Source organism: Pseudophryne corroboree, chromosome 1 (assembly GCF_028390025.1).
Source record: "Pseudophryne corroboree isolate aPseCor3 chromosome 1, aPseCor3.hap2, whole genome shotgun sequence".
Taxonomy (NCBI): domain Eukaryota; kingdom Metazoa; phylum Chordata; class Amphibia; order Anura; family Myobatrachidae; genus Pseudophryne; species Pseudophryne corroboree.
Window position 1 is genome coordinate 943,748,224 of NC_086444.1, and position 17,321 is coordinate 943,765,544.

General features: G+C 46.7%; 1 protein-coding gene across 6 annotated transcripts in view; it reads right to left on the reverse strand.

The window, feature by feature from the left end:
• Nucleotides 1-17,321, reverse strand: part of INPP4B (inositol polyphosphate-4-phosphatase type II B) — a 1,055,719-nt gene that overhangs the window by 233,845 nt on the left and 804,553 nt on the right. For all 6 annotated transcript variants that reach the window (XM_063920402.1, XM_063920401.1, XM_063920400.1 and 3 more), the window contains one exon: nt 13,623-13,731. In XM_063920402.1, the coding sequence (XP_063776472.1) occupies nt 13,623-13,731 (109 nt within the window). The remainder of the gene's footprint in view (nt 1-13,622; nt 13,732-17,321) is intronic.

A 17,321-nucleotide genomic window follows, 5' to 3' on the forward strand; every position in this document is an offset into this window, starting at 1 on the left:
TCCCTGGTTTTCTCCACTGGGAGAAACACGTTTTTCTGGACTGTGTCCAGAATCTTCCCTAGGAACAGTAGACGTGTCGTCGGAAAAAGCTGCGATTTTGGAATATTTAGAATCCACTCGTGCTGTCGTAGAACTACTTAAGATAGTGCTACTCCGACCTCCAACTGTTCTCTGGACCTTGCCCTTATCAGGAAAGCGTCCATGTTTCTTTTAAGAAAAATCATCATTCCGGCCATTACCTTGGTAAAGACCCGGGGCGCCGTGGACAATCCAAACGGCAGCGTCTGAACTGATAGTGACAGTTCTGTACCAGGAACCTGAAGTACCCTTGGTGAGAAGGGCAAATTTGGACCTGTAGGTAAACGTCCCTGATATCCAGTGACATCATATCGTCCCCTTCTTCCTGGTTCGCTATCACTGCTCCGAGTGACTCCATCTTGATTTGAACGCTTGTATGTAAGTGTTCAAATATTTCAGATCTCACCGAGCCGGTTGGCTTCAGTACCACAATATAGTGTGGAATACTACCCCCTTCCTTGTTGTAAGAAGGGTACTTTGATTATCACCTGCTGGGAATACAGCCTGTGAATTGTGTGAGGGGGAGACGTCTCGAATTTCCAATGTACACCTGGGATATTACATGTAGGATCCCGGAGTTCCCTTGCGAGTGTTGCTGAAACTCTTGAGATGACCCCCTACCGCACCTGAGTCCGCTTGTACGGCCCCAGCGTTATGCTGCGGACTTGGCAGAAGCCGTGAGGAGCTTCTGTTCCTGGGAATGAGCTGCTTGCTGCAGTCTTCTTCCCTTTCCTCTCCCCCTGGGCAGATATGACTGGCCTTCGCCCGCCTGCCCGTATGGGGACGAAAGGACTGAGACTGAAAAGACTGTGTCCTTTTCTGCCAATATGTGACTCGGGGTAACAAAAGGTGGATTTTTCAGCTGTTGCCATGGCCACCAGGTCCAATGGACCGCCCCTTTATACGGCAATACTTCCATATGCCGTCTGGAATCTGCCTCACCTGACCACTGTCGTGTCTTCGTCTGGCAGATATGTACATCACATTTACTCTTGATGCCAGAATGCAAATATGCCTCTGCGCATCACACATATATAGAAATGCATCCTTAAAATGCTCTATAGACAATAAAATCCTGTCCCTGTCAAGGGTATCAAAATTTTCAGTCAGGAAATCCGACCAAGCCCCCTCAGCGCTGCACATCCAGGCTGAGGCGATTGCTGGTCGTAGTATAACACCAGTATGTGTGTATATACTGTTATGATATTTTCCAGCTTCCTATCAGCTGGCTCCTTGAGGGCGGCCGTATCTGGAAACGGTAACGCCATGTTTTTTATAAGCGTGTGAGCGCCTTGTCCACCCTAAGGTGTGTTTTCCAACTCGCCCTTACTACTGGCGGGAAAAAGGGTATACCGCCCATAACTTTCTGTCGGAGGAACCCCACGTATCATCACACACTTCATTTAATTTATCTGATTCAGGCAAAACTACAAGTAGTTTATTCCCACCCTACAAAATACCCTTATTTGTGGTACTTGTGGTATCAGAAATACGTAACACCTCCTTCACTGCCCTTAACATGTAACTTGTGGCCCTAAAGGAAAAATACGTTTGTTTCTTCACCGTCGACACTGGGGTCAGTGTCCGTGTCAGTGTCTGTCGACCGACTGAGGTAAATGGGCGTTTTTACAAGCCCCTGACGGTGTCTGAGACGCCTGGACCGATACTAATTTGTCCGCCGGCTGTCTCATGTCGTCAACCGGCTTGCAGCGTGTTGACATTATCACGTAATTCCATAAGTAAGCCATCCATTCTGGTGTCGACTCCCTAGAGAGTGACATCACCATTACAGGCAATTTTCTCCGTCTCCTCACCAACATTTTCCTCATACATGTCGACACACACGTACCGACCTACAGCACACACATACAGGGAATGCTCTGATAGAGGACAGAACCCACTAGCCCTTTGGGGAGACAGAGGGAGAGTTTGCCAGCACACACCAAAAGCGCCATAATGTATATAACAACCCTAGAAGGTGTTGTTTCTATATATGGGCTCTTAATATATAATTATATCGCCAATTTATGCCCCCCTTCTCTTTAACCCTGTTTCTGTAGTGCAGGGGAGAGTGGGAGCCTTCCTCACCAGCGGAGCTGGTCAGGAAAATGGCGCTGAGTGCTGAGGAGAATAAGCTCCGCCCCTTTCACGGCGGGCTTTTCTCCCGGTTATTAGGAAAACTGGCCTGGGTTAAATACATACATATAGCCTTAATGGCTATATGTGATGTATTTATTTGCCTCTAAGGTAATCTATATTGCTGCCCAGGGCGCCCCCAGCAGCGCCCTGCACCCTCCGTGACCGAGATCAGTGAGCCGTGTAGCAACAATGGCGCACAGCTGCAGTGCTGTGCGCTACCTTCATGAAGACTGAGGAGTCTTCTGCCGCCTGTTTCCGGACCTCCGTTCTGCCGTTCTTCAGCGTCTGTAAGGGGGATCGGCGGCGCGGCTTCGGGACGAACCCCAGGCTGACCTGTGTTCCGACTCCCTCTGGAGCTCAGTGTCCAGTAGCCTAAGACTTCAATCCTCCTGCACGCAGGTGAGTTGCAAGTCTCTCCCCTAAGTCCCTCGTTGCAGTGATCCTGTCGCCAGCAGGAATCACTGATTAGAAACCTAAAAAAAACTTTTCTAAACAGCTCTTTAAGAGAGCCACCTAGATTGCACCCTCTCGGACGGGCACAAAAACCTAACTGAGGCTTGGAGGAGGGTCATAGGGGGAGGAGCCAGTACACACCATGTGACCTAAAAGCTTTTTTAGATGTGCCCTGTCTCCTGCGGAGCCCGCTATTCCCCATGGTCCTGACGGAGTCCCCAGCATCCACTAGGACGTTAGAGAAATACATATTTCTTTCACTACCTAACATAAAGATTGTAGGACGAAACATGTTGCCCAGAGCAGCAATTGCTACCCTCCAGACTTCATCCTACCACCTATTGAGCCCACCACAGCTCTTACACAGATCTTGCTGCTGGGCTAAGTTTGTACAGCCGAACCAGTTCCCGTAGCAGCTATCATTACCATCACCGAAAAAGCCGTAGCGAGCAGGTGTTCATGAGCGGACAGCGGCATCCATGGTCAGATCATCTGGCGCTATTGGGAAATACCATACGGAGGCACTCGTGACCAGCCAGAAGTCCCGCCAGCGGTGAGTGCATCACCATCGGGAGAAAGGGCCGTGCAGTGGCGATACATGTGGCTGATTGACTAAAGGCACCAGGAAGGGTAATTATACCAGTGTATAGTGCTTGGATAAACAAACTTAATAGCCGGGACGCCGGCAATTGCAGCACTATTATATATACGTCCATCTCCAAGGTGCATATCAGCTACTAATTACACAATTTGGACACTAAACACTAAAATACATTATTTTCATTCTATGGAGGAGGATAAAGTCTGGGAGTTTGCCAATAGTTACTATTTCCAAAGTATTTTATACTTTTATAGGAATCAAATTACTTGTTTTAATGTATGCATATGAAGGAGAGAACAAATAATTGATCTTATCACTCTCCGTGGAATTTTACCATTTTGTTGTTGCTTAATAATGTATATTTTTGATGCATATTTATAATTGTGATTGCACAATAAATGTGATATTATATAAACACAGGCCTTCCTAATATTAATTCTTAATACTTATTCATTTCTGAGGACCAATGGTTATACAAAATGTATATATATATATATAAAATATATATGTATATATATATATATATACACACTGCTCAAAAAAAATAAGATTTTACTCACCGGTAAATCTATTTCTCGTAGTCCGTAGTGGATGCTGGGAACTCCGTAAGGACCATGGGGAATAGCGGCTCCGCAGGAGACTGGGCACAACTAAAGAAAGCTTTAGGTCACCTGGTGTGCACTGGCTCCTCCCACTATGACCCTCCTCCAAGCCTCAGTTAGGACACTGTGCCCGGACGAGCTGACATAATAAGGAAGGATTTTGAATCCCGGGTAAGACTCTTACCAGCCACACCAATCACACTGTATAACTCGTGATACAATACCCAGTTTAACAGTATGAAAACAACTGAGCCTCTCAACAGATGGCTCAACAATAACCCTTTAGTTAACAGTAACTATGTACAAGTATTGCAGACAATCCGCACTTGGGACGGGCGCCCAGCATCCACTACGGACTACGAGAAATAGATTTACCGGTGAGTAAAATCTTATTTTCTCTGACGTCCTAGTGGATGCTGGGAACTCCGTAAGGACCATGGGGATTATACCAAAGCTCCCAAACGGGCGGGAGAGTGCGGATGACTCTGCAGCACCGAATGAGAGAACTCCAGGTCCTCCTCAGCCAGGGTATCAAATCTGTAGAATTTTGCAAACGTGTTTGCCCCTGACCAAGTAGCAGCTCGGCAAAGTTGTAAAGCCGAGACCCCTCGGGCAGCCGCCCAAGATGAGCCCACCTTCCTTGTGGAATGGGCTTTTACTGATTTAGGATGCGGCAGTCCAGCCGCAGAATGCGCCTGCTGAATTGTGCTACAAATCCAGCGAGCAATAGTCTGCTTAGAAGCAGGAGCACCCAACTTGTTGGGTGCATACAGAATAAATAGCGAGTCAGTTTTCCTGACTCCAGCCGTCCTGGAAACATAAATTTTCAAGGCCCTGACTACGTCCAGCAACTTGGAATCCTCCAAGTCCCTAGTAGCCGCAGGCACCACAATAGGTTGGTTCAAGTGAAAAGCTGATACCACCTTAGGGAGAAACTGAGGACGAGTCCTCAATTCTGCCCTATCCATATGGAAAATCAGATAAGGGTTTTTACATGACAAAGCCGCCAATTCTGACACACGCCTGGCCGAAGCCAAGGCCAATAACATGACCACTTTCCACGTGAGATATTTTAGATCCACGGTTTTAAGTGGCTCAAACCAATGTGATTTTAAGAAACTCAACACCACGTTGAGATCCCAAGGTGCCACTGGAGGCACAAACGGGGGCTGAATATGCAGCACTCCCTTCACAAACGTCTGAACTTCAGGCAATGAAGCCAGTTCTTTCTGGAAGAAAATCGACAGAGCCGAGATCTGTACCTTAATGGAGCCTAATTTCAGGCCCATAGTCACTCCTGTTTGTAGGAAATGCAGAAATCGACCTAGTTGAAATTCCTCTGTTGGGGCCTTTTCGGCCTCACACCAAGCAACATATTTCCGCCATATGCGGTGATAATGCTTTGCAGTTACATCTTTCCTGGCTTTAATCAGCGTAGGAATGACTTCCTCCGGAATGCCCTTTTCCTTCAGGATCCGGCGTTCAACCGCCATGCCGTCAAACGCAGCCGCGGTAAGTCTTGGAACAGACAGGGCCCCTGCTGCAGCAGGTCCTGTCTGAGCGGCAGAGGCCATGGGTCCTCTGAGATCATCTCTTGAAGTTCCGGGTACCACGCTCGTCTTGGCCAATCCGGAACCACGAGTATTGTTCTTACTCCTCGTTTTCTTATTATTCTCAGTACCCTTGGTATGAGAGGCAGAGGAGGGAACACATAAACTGACTGGTACACCCACGGTGTCACCAGAGCGTCCACAGCTATCGCCTGAGGGTCCCTTGACCTGGCGCAATATCTCTCTAGTTTTTTGTTTAGGCGGGACGCCATCATGTCCACTTGTGGACGTTCCCATCGATTTACAATCAGCGTGAAGACTTCTGGATGAAGTCCCCACTCTCCCGGGTGGAGGTCGTGCCTGCTGAGAAAGTCTGCTTCCCAGTTGTCCACTCCCGGAATGAACACTGCTGACAGTGCTAGTACGTGATTTTCCGCCCATCGGAGAATCCTTGTGGCTTCTGCCATTGCCATCCTGCTTCTTGTGCCGCCCTGTCGATTTACATGGGCGACTGCCGTGATGTTGTCTGACTGGATCAGTACCGGCTGGTTTTGAAGCAGAGGCCTTGCCTGACTTAGGGCGTTGTAAATGGCCCTTAGTTCCAGAATATTTATGTGTAGGGAAGTCTCCTGACTCGACCATAGTCCTTGGAAGTTTCTTCCCTGTGTGACTGCCCCCCAGCCCCGAAGGCTGGCATCCGTGGTCACCAGGACCCAGTCCTGTATGCCGAATCTGCGGCCCTCTAGAAGATGGGCACTCTGCAGCCACCACAGCAGAGACACCCTGGTTCTTGGAGACAGGGTTATCAGGCGATGCATCTGAAGATGCGATCCGGACCACTGGTCCAACAGGTCCCACTGAAAGATTCTGGCATGGAACCTGCCGAAAGGAATTGCTTCGTAAGAAGCCACCATCTTTCCCAGGACCCGCGTGCAGTGATGCACCGATACCTGTTTCGGTTTCAGGAGGTCTCTGACTAGAGATGACAGCTCCTTAGCTTTCTCCTCTGGGAGAAACATTTTTTTCTGGACTGTGTCCAGGATCATACCCAGGAACAGTAGACGTGTCGTCGGAACCAGCTGTGATTTTGGAATATTCAGAATCCAACCGTGCTGGTGTAGCACCTCCTGAGATAGTGCTACTCCCACCAACAACTGCTCCTTGGACCTCGCCTTTATTAGGAGATCGTCCAAGTACGGGATAATTAAAACTCCCTTTCTTCGAAGGAGTATCATCATTTCCGCCATTACTTTGGTAAACACCCTCGGTGCCGTGGAGAATCCAAACGGCAGCGTCTGGAATTGGTAATGGCAATCCTGTACCACAAATCTGAGGTACTCCTGGTGAGGATAGTAAATGGGGACATGCAGGTAAGCATCCTTGATGTCCAGGGATACCATGTAATCCCCCTCGTCCAGGCTTGCAATAACCGCCCTGAGCGATTCCATCTTGAACTTGAATTTTTTTATGTATGTGTTCAAGGATTTCAAATTTAAAATGGGTCTCACCGAACCGTCCGGTTTCGGTACCACAAACAGTGTGGAATAGTAACCCCGTCCTTGTTGAAGTAGGGGCACCTTGACTATCACCTGCTGGGAATACAGCTTGTGAATTGCCTCTAGCACAGCCTCCCTGCCTGAGGGAGTTGTCGGCAAGGCAGATTTTAGGAACCGGTGGGGTGGAGACGCCTCGAATTCCAGTTTGTACCCTTGAGATACTATTTGCAGGATCCAGGGATCCACCTGTGAGCGAGCCCACTGATCGCTGAAATTTTTGAGGCGGCCCCCCACCGTACCTGGCTCCGTCTGTGGAGCCCCACCGTCATGCGGCGGACTTGGAAGAAGCGGGGGAGGACTTTTGCTCCTGGGAACCTGCTGTTTGTTGCAGCCTTTTTTCCCTACCTCTGCCTCTGGACAGAAAGGACCCGCCTTTTCCACGCCTGTTTTTCTGAGTCCGAAAGGACTTTACCTGATAAAACTGCGCCTTTTTAGGCTGTGAGGGAACATGGGGTAAAAATGCTGACTTCCCAGCAGTTGCTGTGGAAACTAGGTCCGAGAGACCATCCCCGAATAACTCCTCACCCTTATAAGGCAAAACTTCCATGTGCCTTTTTGAATCTGCATCCCCTGTCCACTGGCGAGTCCATAAGCCTCTCCTAGCAGAAATGGACAGTGCACTTATTTTAGATGCCAGCCGGCAGATCTCCCTCTGTGCATCTCTCATGTATAAGACTGAGTCTTTTATATGCTCTATGGTTAGCAGAATAGTGTCCCTGTCTAGGGTGTCAATATTTTCTGACAGGGAATCTGACCACGCAGCGGCAGCACTGCACATCCATGCTGACGCAATAGCAGGTCTAAGTATAATGCCTGAGTGTGTATATACAGACTTCAGGATAGCCTCCTGCTTTCTATCAGCAGGTTCCTTGAGGGCGGCCGTATCCGGAGACGGTAGTGCCACCTTTTTAGACAAACGTGTGAGCGCTTTATCCACCCTAGGTGGTGTCTCCCAACGTGACCTATCCTCTGGCGGGAAAGGGAACGCCATTAGTAACTTCTTAGAGATTACCAATCTTTTATCAGGGAAAGCCCACGCTTCTTCACACACTTCATTTAATTCTTCTGATGGGGGAAAGACTACGGGTAGTTTTTTCTCCCCAAACATAATACCCTTTTTAGTGGTACCTGGGTTTATATCAGAAATGTGTAACACCTCTTTCATTGCTTCAATCATGCAACAAATGGCCTTAGTGGACATTAGACTAGACTCATCGTCGTCGACACTGGTGTCAGTATCCGTGTCGACATCCGCGTCTGCCATCTGAGGTAGCGGGCGTTTTAGAGCCCCTGAAGGCCTTTGAGACACCTGGACAGGCACGAGCTGAGAAGCCGGCTGTCCCGCATTCGGCATGTCGTCAAATTTTTTGTGTAAGGAGTCGAAGCGTGCACGCAATTCCTTCCATAAGTCCATCCACTCAGGTGTCTGCCCCGCAGGGGGTGACATCCCTTCTATATGCAACTGCTCCGCCTCCACCTCATTATCCTCATCAAACATGTCGACACAGCCGTACCGACACACCGCACACACACAGGGAATGCTCTAACAGAGGACAGGACCCACAAAAGCCCTTTGGGGAGACAGAGTGAGAGTATGCCAGCACACACCAGAGCGCTATATAATGCAGGGACTAACTGAATTATGTCCCCTATAGCTGCTGTTATATATACTGCGCCTAAATTTAGTGCCCCCCCTCTCTTTTTTATCCTTTTCTGTAGTGTAGACTGCAGGGGAGAGCCAGGGAGCTTCCTTCCAGCGGAGCTGTGAGGGAGAAATGGCGCCAGTGTGCTGAAGGAGATAGCTCCGCCCCTTTTTTGCGGACTATTCTCCCGCTTTTTTCTGGATTCTGGCAGGGGTAATTATCACATATATAGCCTCTGGAGCTATATATTGTGGTATTTTTGCCAGCCAAGGTCTTTTTATTGCTGCTCAGGGCGCCCCCCCCTAGCACCCTGCACCCTCAGTGACCGGAGTGTGAAGTGTGTATGAGGAGCAATGGCGCACAGCTGCAGTGCTGTGCGCTACCTTGGTGAAGACTGATGTCTTTTGCCGCCGATTTTCCGGACCTCTTCTTACTTCTGGCTCTGTAAGGGGGACGGCGGCGCGGCTCCGGGACCGAACACCAAGGCCAGTTCCATGCGGTCGGTCCCTCTGGAGCTAATGGTGTCCAGTAGCCTAAGAAGCCCAAGCTAGCTGCAAGCAGGTAGGTTCGCTTCTTCTCCCCTTAGTCCCTCGCTGCAGTGAGCCTGTTGCCAGCAGGTCTCACTGTAAAATAAAAAACCTAAATATATACTTTCTTTCTAGAAGCTCAGGAGAGCCCCTAGTGTGCATCCAACCTCGGCCGGGCACAAAATCTAACTGAGGCTTGGAGGAGGGTCATAGTGGGAGGAGCCAGTGCACACCAGGTGACCTAAAGCTTTCTTTAGTTGTGCCCAGTCTCCTGCGGAGCCGCTATTCCCCATGGTCCTTACGGAGTTCCCAGCATCCACTAGGACGTCAGAGAAATAAAGGGATCACTTAAACAACACAATGTAACTCCAAGTCAATCACACTTCTGTGAAATCAAACAGTCCACTTAGGAAGCAACACTGATTGACAATCAATTTCACATGCTGTTGTGCAAATGGAATAGACAACAGGTGGAAATTATAGGCAATTAGCAAGACACCCCCAATAAAGGAGTTGTTCTGCAGGTGGTGACCACAGACCACTTCTCAGCTCCTATGCTTTCTGGCTGATGTTTTGGTCACTTTTGAAAGCTGGCGGTGCTTTCACTCTAGTGGTAGCATGAGATGGAGTCTACAACCCACACAAGTGGCTCAGGTAGTGCAGCTCATCCAGGATGGCACATCAACGCGAGCTGTGGCAAGAAGGTTTGCTGTGTCTGTCAGCGTAGTGTCCAGAGCATGGAGGCGCTACCAGGAGACAGGCCAGTACATCAGGAGACGTGGAGGAGGCCGTAGGAGGGCAACAACCCAGCAGCAGGACCGCTACCTCCGCCTTTGTGCAAGGAGGAACAGGAGGAGCACTGCCAGAGCCCTGCAAAATGACCTTCAGCAAGCCACAAATGTGCATGTGTCTACTCAAACGATCAGAAACAGACTCCATAAGGGTGGTATGAGGGCCCGACGTCCACAGTTGGGGGTTGTGCTTACAGCCCAACACTGTGCAGGACGTTAAGCATTTGCCAGAGAACACCAAGATTGGCAAATTCGCCACTGGCGCCCTGTGCTCTTCACAGATGAAAGCAGGTTCTCACTGAGCACGTGACAGACGTGACAGAGTCTGGAGACGCCAAGGAGAACGATCTGCTGCCTGCAACATCCTCCAGCATGACCGGTTTGGCAGTGGGTCAGTAATAGTGTGGGGTGGCATATCTTTGGGGGCCGCATAGCCCTCTATGTGCTCGCCAGAAATAGCCTGACTGCCATTAGGTACCGAGATGAGATCCTCAGACCCCTTGTGAGACCATATGCTGGTGCGGTTGGCCCTGGGTTCCTCCTAATGCAAGACAATGCTAGACCTCATGTGGCTGGAGTGTGTCAGCAGTTCCTGCAAGACGAAGGCATTGATGCTATGGACTGGCCCGCCCGTTCCCCAGACCTGAATCCAACTGAGCACATCTGGGACATCATGTCTCGCTCCATCCACCAACGCCACGTTGCACCACAGACTGTCCAGGAGTTGGCGGATGCTTTAGTCCAGGTCTGGGAGGAGATCCCTCAGGAGACCATCCGCCACCTCATCAGGAGCATGCCCAGGTGTTGTAGGGAGGTCATACAGGCATGTGGAGGCCACACACACTACTGAGCCTCATTTTGACTTGTTTTAAGGACATTACATCAAAGTTGGATCAGCCTGTAGTGTGTTTTTACACTTTAATTTTGAGTGCGACGCCAAATCCAGACCTCCATGCGTTAATAAATTTGATTTCTATTGATAATTTTTGTGTGATTTTGTTGTCAGCACATTCAACTATGTAAAGAACAAAGTATTTAATAAGAATATTTAATTCATTCAGATCTAGGATGTGTTATTTTAGTGTTCCCTTTATTTTTTTGAGCAGTGTATATATATATATATATATATATATATATATTGTTGATGTGATATGAGTAACAAGCATCCACAAGCGCAGTAATTATCTATTTATTGTCTTTTCTGTCAGCCTAACAGGGGTCCTAACCAAACCCTTATTACGTGTTGTTGAGGTTGATTAATGCACTCTAAAGGCCCATACACAGTGGGCGATATATCGGCCGTCCTATTGAACGGCCAATATATCGCGGGTCCGTTGGCCAGTGTGTACGGGCGATATGTCTGTGAACTCCATCGTTCACAGACATATCGCGTCGGCCCTGCAGCACAGCCGATGGCCATATATCTACCGATATATTGGCGCATCGCTGTGTGTGTACGGGTGACCGGGTCGACTGCCCAGACACATGCTGTGACAGCCGGCGGTGATTGACAGCTGAACTGGGCGGGCGTGTGTACACGCCCGCCCAGTTCTTGACGTCAGTCCCCGACGGATCGGGCAGTGTGTGCGCATAGCACACTGTCCGATCCGTCCATAGATATACAGGTTGAGTATCCCTTATCCAAAATGCTTGGGACCAGAGGTATTTTGGATATGGGATTTTTCCGTATTTTGGAATAATTGCATACCATAATGTGATATCATGGTGATGCGACCCAAGTCTAAGCACATAATGTATTTATGTTTCATATACACCTTATACACACACAGCCTGAAGGTCATTTTAGCCAATATTTTTTATAACTTTGTGCATTAAACAAAGTGTGTGTACATTCACACAATTCATTTATGTTTCTTATACACCTTGGCCCTCATTCCGAGTTGTTCGCTCGGAGATTTTCATCGCATCGCAGTGAGAATTCTCTTAGTGCGCATGCGCAATGTTCGCACTGCGACTGCGCCAAGTAACTTTACTATGATGAAAGTAAGTTTACTCACGGCATTTTCATCGCTCCGACGTTCGCATTGTGATTGACAGGAAATGGGTGTTACTGGGCGGATGCACGGCGTTTTAGGGGCGTGTGGCTGGAAACGCTACCGTTTCCGGAAAAAACGCAGGAGTGGCCGGAGAAACGGTGGGAGTGCCTGGGCGAACGCTGGGTGTGTTTATGACGTCAGCCAGGAACGAAAAGCACTGAACTGATCGCACAGGCAGAGTAAGTCTGAAGCTACTCAGAAACTGCTAACTCGTTTGTAATCGCAATATTGCGCGTACGTCGGTCGCAATTTTAAGAAGCTAAGATTCACTCCCAGTAGGCGGCGGCTTAGCGTGTGTAACTCTGCTACATTCGCCTTGCGAGCGAACAACTCGGAATGAGGGCCCTTATACACACAGCCTGAAGGTCATTTAATACAATATTTTTAATAACTTTGTGTATTAAACAAAGTTTGTGTACATTGAGACATCAAAAAACAAAACTTTCACTATCCTACCCTCACTCAAAAAAGTCCGTATTTCGGAATATTCCGTATTTCGGATATTTGGATATGGGATACTCAACCTGTATCTGCAGATCAATTGATCATACGTTACATACAACTTGACATGTATGTTTATATGTGCTGGCTGGCTCCTCCCTGCAGTCTTTACGGCGCTGCAGCTCAGGGACACCAGCAGGGGCATAGCCAGAACTTTGTGGGCCCCAAAGCAACATTTTGTAGTGGCTCTTGTCCCAGTGCTTCTAGAGAAACACCTCTTTGCAGCAGTTGTTAATTTTATGCCCCATAATAGGGCCCTAATTTATTTTATAAACCATAGTGGTGCCCTAGTTCCCGTTATGACCCTTGTAGTGCTGCCAGTACACATTATGGATCCCAATACCCCTAATATATATATTATGACATAGCGTGTCCCCAGTTCATATTATGCCACATTACAGTACCCCCAGTTCATATTATGCCACACTATAGTGCCCTTTAGTTAATTTTCTACCACTTTACAGGTCAGGGGCATTACAGGTCCATGGGTCATAATAACTAGATAAATCATAAGCCCCAAAGCAAAAGTTTGTAAGGGCCCTTATGTATCTTCCAATGCTGAAAAATGTATATAACACATGTAACAGTGACAGGAAAGGTGGGCCCCATAGCAGCTGCACTCCCTGCAACTATGGTAACAAAGCCCTTGTACAGTATATGTGATATATAACTGTGACAGGAAAGATGGGCCCTCTCAGCTCTGGGCCCCATAGCAGCTGCACTCCTTGCACCTATAGTAGCTACACCCTTGGGCACTAGCCGCAGCTTGTCATATCCCTCAGTTAGGGTAGTATTAAATTACAAGGCCCAAACAAAACAAAGGACAAACATGGATACCAGATAATAGCCCCACCCTATATGAAAACATCATACAACATCAACAAGGGAGATGTCATTATGCAAATATCACAGAGCATTTTGGATGTTAGACTAACATGGTGCAAATACGCATTAAGACACATCAACCAGACACTTTCTTTCTTTAGAATAGTTTGTACCGTATACAGTTCACTTCTGATTGGTGATGATTTACTACAAATTTGCATAATTTCCATAATAGCCCAGAGTATCTAAAATCTAGCAAGACTCAATCCTAATAATCAGTTTACTGGCTCATGACTTACTTTCGTTTTTCTGTCTCAAACCTAGAAAGAAGTGTTCTGAGGCCACCACTCTTAAATCCCTGAGAATGCGCTGCCGGGGCACCAATGGTAATGACATCGTACAGGGCATCTGGAGACAAAAAAGACATGAACATTAATACCTAGCACTATTAAGAGAAAGTAGCATAAATTCTTGGACAATGATATTATACTGTAAGCTTCTCTATATTATTGTCAAGTGATTAATTAGCAAGAGCCGGCAAGGCTTCAAAGTTTTAAAAAGCTAGTTAATCTTTTCTTGCAAGCAAACTAGATTTTAATAGTCACTAGATCCCAAGTTACACTTTTATTTTGTATCACAGTGTGAACCAATATGTTATGCTTTTCTTTGTTGACATATTAAAATTATGCATTAATTAAATGTAAAGGAGACTCTGCTAAGTATGCATATTTGTTATTAATGCATTTGGTTTTTTAGAACGCACAACACTAAGGTATACAGGAGGCATGATACGCTAGATCATAAAGTTTCCTTATATACTGTACGCAACAAAAGTTTTACTGAATAATAATAATAATAATTTTATTTATATAGCACTCTTTCTCCAATAGGACTCAAGGCGCTTAACAGATACATAGCATAATATAGTACTGAAAATTATGAAGAACATTTTCATAAAATACAGAAGCATGAAGATACTAAAAGGGACACTATGGAAATGTTTGAGTAAACAGGAAAGTCTTGAGTCTACTTTTGAAGGATTCTATTTGTTGGGGCCTCCCGCACTGTGCGGGGAAGTGAGTTCCATAGAGTCGGAGCCGCATGACTAAAAGCTCTACCCCCAGATGAATTACGGTAGATTCTAGGTACTGCTAAAAGTCCTTCATCTACAGATCGCAGTGATCGAGTGGGGCAGTATGGAGTCAGAAGCTGCTTCAGGTACCTTGGACCCTGGTCATGTAATGCTTTGAAACTCAGTAAGCCAATCTTGAAGATGATTCGCCATCTTACAGGCAGCCAGTGAAGGGAGTAGAGGATGGGTGTTATGTGGCTAGAACGGGGCTGGTTGGTTAATAGTCTGGCAGCTGTGTTTTGCACCAGCTGTAAGCGTTGCGTTGCAATTCTTTTGCTGGGAGACCAAGGTAGAGGGCATGTATGACTTTTGGCATATCATCTGAGGGAATTAAGTGCTTGATTCTGGTTATGTTCCTCAGGTGAAAGAATGAGGATTTGATTGTGGCTGATATCTGATGTTTAAGTTAGAGATGAGCGGGTTCGGTTTCTCTGAAACCGAACCCGCACGAACTTCATGTTTTTTTCACGGGTCCGAGCAGACTCGGATCCTCCCGCCTTGCTCGGTTAACCCGAGCGCGCCCGAACGTCATCATGACGCTGTCGGATTCTCGCGAGACTCGGATTCTATATAAGGAGCCGCGCGTCGCCGCCATTTTCACACGTGCATTGAGATTGATAGGGAGAGGACGTGGCTGGCGTCCTCTCCATTAGAAATTAGATTAGAAGAGAGAGAGAGATTGTGCAGAGTCAGACAGAGTTTACCACAGTGACCAGTGCAGTTGTTGTTAGTTAACTTTTATTTATTTTAATATAAAATATCCGTTCTCTGCTATATCCGTTCTCTGCCTGAAAAAAAACGATACACAGCAGCAGCCAGTCACACAGTGTGACTCAGTCTGTGTGCACTCAGCTCAGCCCAGTGTGCTGCACATCAATGTATAAAAGGCAAAGCTTATAATAATTGTGGGGGAGACTGGGGAGCACTGCAGGTTGTTATAGCAGGAGCCCCCAGGAGTACATAATATTATATTAATTTAAAATTAAACAGTGCACACTTTTGCTGCAGGAGTGCCACTGCCAGTGTGACTAGTGGTGACCAGTGCCTGACCACCAGTATAGTAGTATATTGTTGTATGTATTGTATACTATCTCTTTATCAACCAGTCTATATTAGCAGCAGACACAGTACAGTGCGGTAGTTCACGGCTGTGGCTACCTCTGTGTCGGCAGTCGGAACTCGGCAGGCAGTCCGTCCATCCATAATTGTATTACAATATATACCACCTAACCGTGGTATTTTTTTTTCTTTCTTTATACCGTCGTCATAGTGTCATACTAGTTGTTACGAGTATACTACTATCTCTTTATCAACCAGTGTACAGTGCGGTAGTTCACGGCTGTGGCTACCTCTGTGTCGGCAGTCGGCAGGCAGTCCGTCCATCCATAATTGTATTATTATTATAATATATACCACCTAACCGTGGTTTTTTTTTCATTCTTTATACCGTCATAGTGTCATACTAGTTGTTACGAGTATACTACTATCTCTTTATCAACCAGTGTACAGTGCGGTAGTTCACGGCTGTGGCTACCTCTGTGTCGGCAGTCGGCAGGCAGTCCGTCCATCCATAATTGTATTATTATTATAATATATACCACCTAACCGTGGTTTTTTTTTTCATTCTTTATACCGTCGTCATAGTGTCATACTAGTTGTTACGAGTATACTACTATCTCTTTATCAACCAGTGTACAGTGCGGTAGTTCACGGCTGTGGCTACCTCTGTGTCGGCAGTCGGCAGGCAGTCCGTCCATCCATAATTGTATTATTATTATAATATATACCACCTAACCGTGGTTTTTTTTTCATTCTTTATACCGTCGTCATAGTGTCATACTAGTTGTTACGAGTATACTACTATCTCTTTATCAACCAGTGTACAGTGCGGTAGTTCACGGCTGTGGCTACCTCTGTGTCGGCACTCGGCAGGCAGTCCGTCCAACCATAATTGTATTATTATTATAATATATACCACCTAACTGTGGTATTTTTTTTTCTTTCTTTATACCGTCGTCATAGTGTCATACTAGTTGTTACGAGTATACTACTATCTCTTTATCAACCAGTGTACAGTGCGGTAGTTCACGGCTGTGGCTACCTCTGTGTCGGCAGTCGGCAGGCAGTCCGTCCATCCATAATTGTATTATTATTATAATATATACCACCTAACTGTGGTATTTTTTTTTCTTTCTTTATACCGTCGTCATAGTGTCATACTAGTTGTTACGAGTATACTACTATCTCTTTATCAACCAGTGTACAGTGCGGTAGTTCACGGCTGTGGCTACCTCTGTGTCGGCAGTCGGCAGGCAGTCCGTCCATCCATAATTGTATTATTATTATAATATATACCACCTAACCGTGGTTTTTTTTTTCATTCTTTATACCGTCGTCATAGTGTCATACTAGTTGTTACGAGTATACTACTATCTCTTTATCAACCAGTGTACAGTGCGGTAGTTCACGGCTGTGGCTACCTCTGTGTCGGCAGTCGGCAGGCAGTCCGTCCATCCATAATTGTATTATTATTATAATATATACCACCTAACTGTGGTATTTTTTTTTCTTTCTTTATACCGTCGTCATAGTGTCATACTAGTTGTTACGAGTATACTACTATCTCTTTATCAACCAGTGTACAGTGCGGTAGTTCACGGCTGTGGCTACCTCTGTGTCGGCAGTCGGCAGGCAGTCCGTCCATCCATAAATTGTATTATTATTATAATATATACCACCTAACCGTGGTATTTTTTTTTCTTTCTTTATACCGTCGTCATAGTGTCATACTAGTTGCTACGAGTATACTACTATCTCTTTATCAACCAGTGTACAGTGCGGTAGTTCACGGCTGTGGCTACCTCTG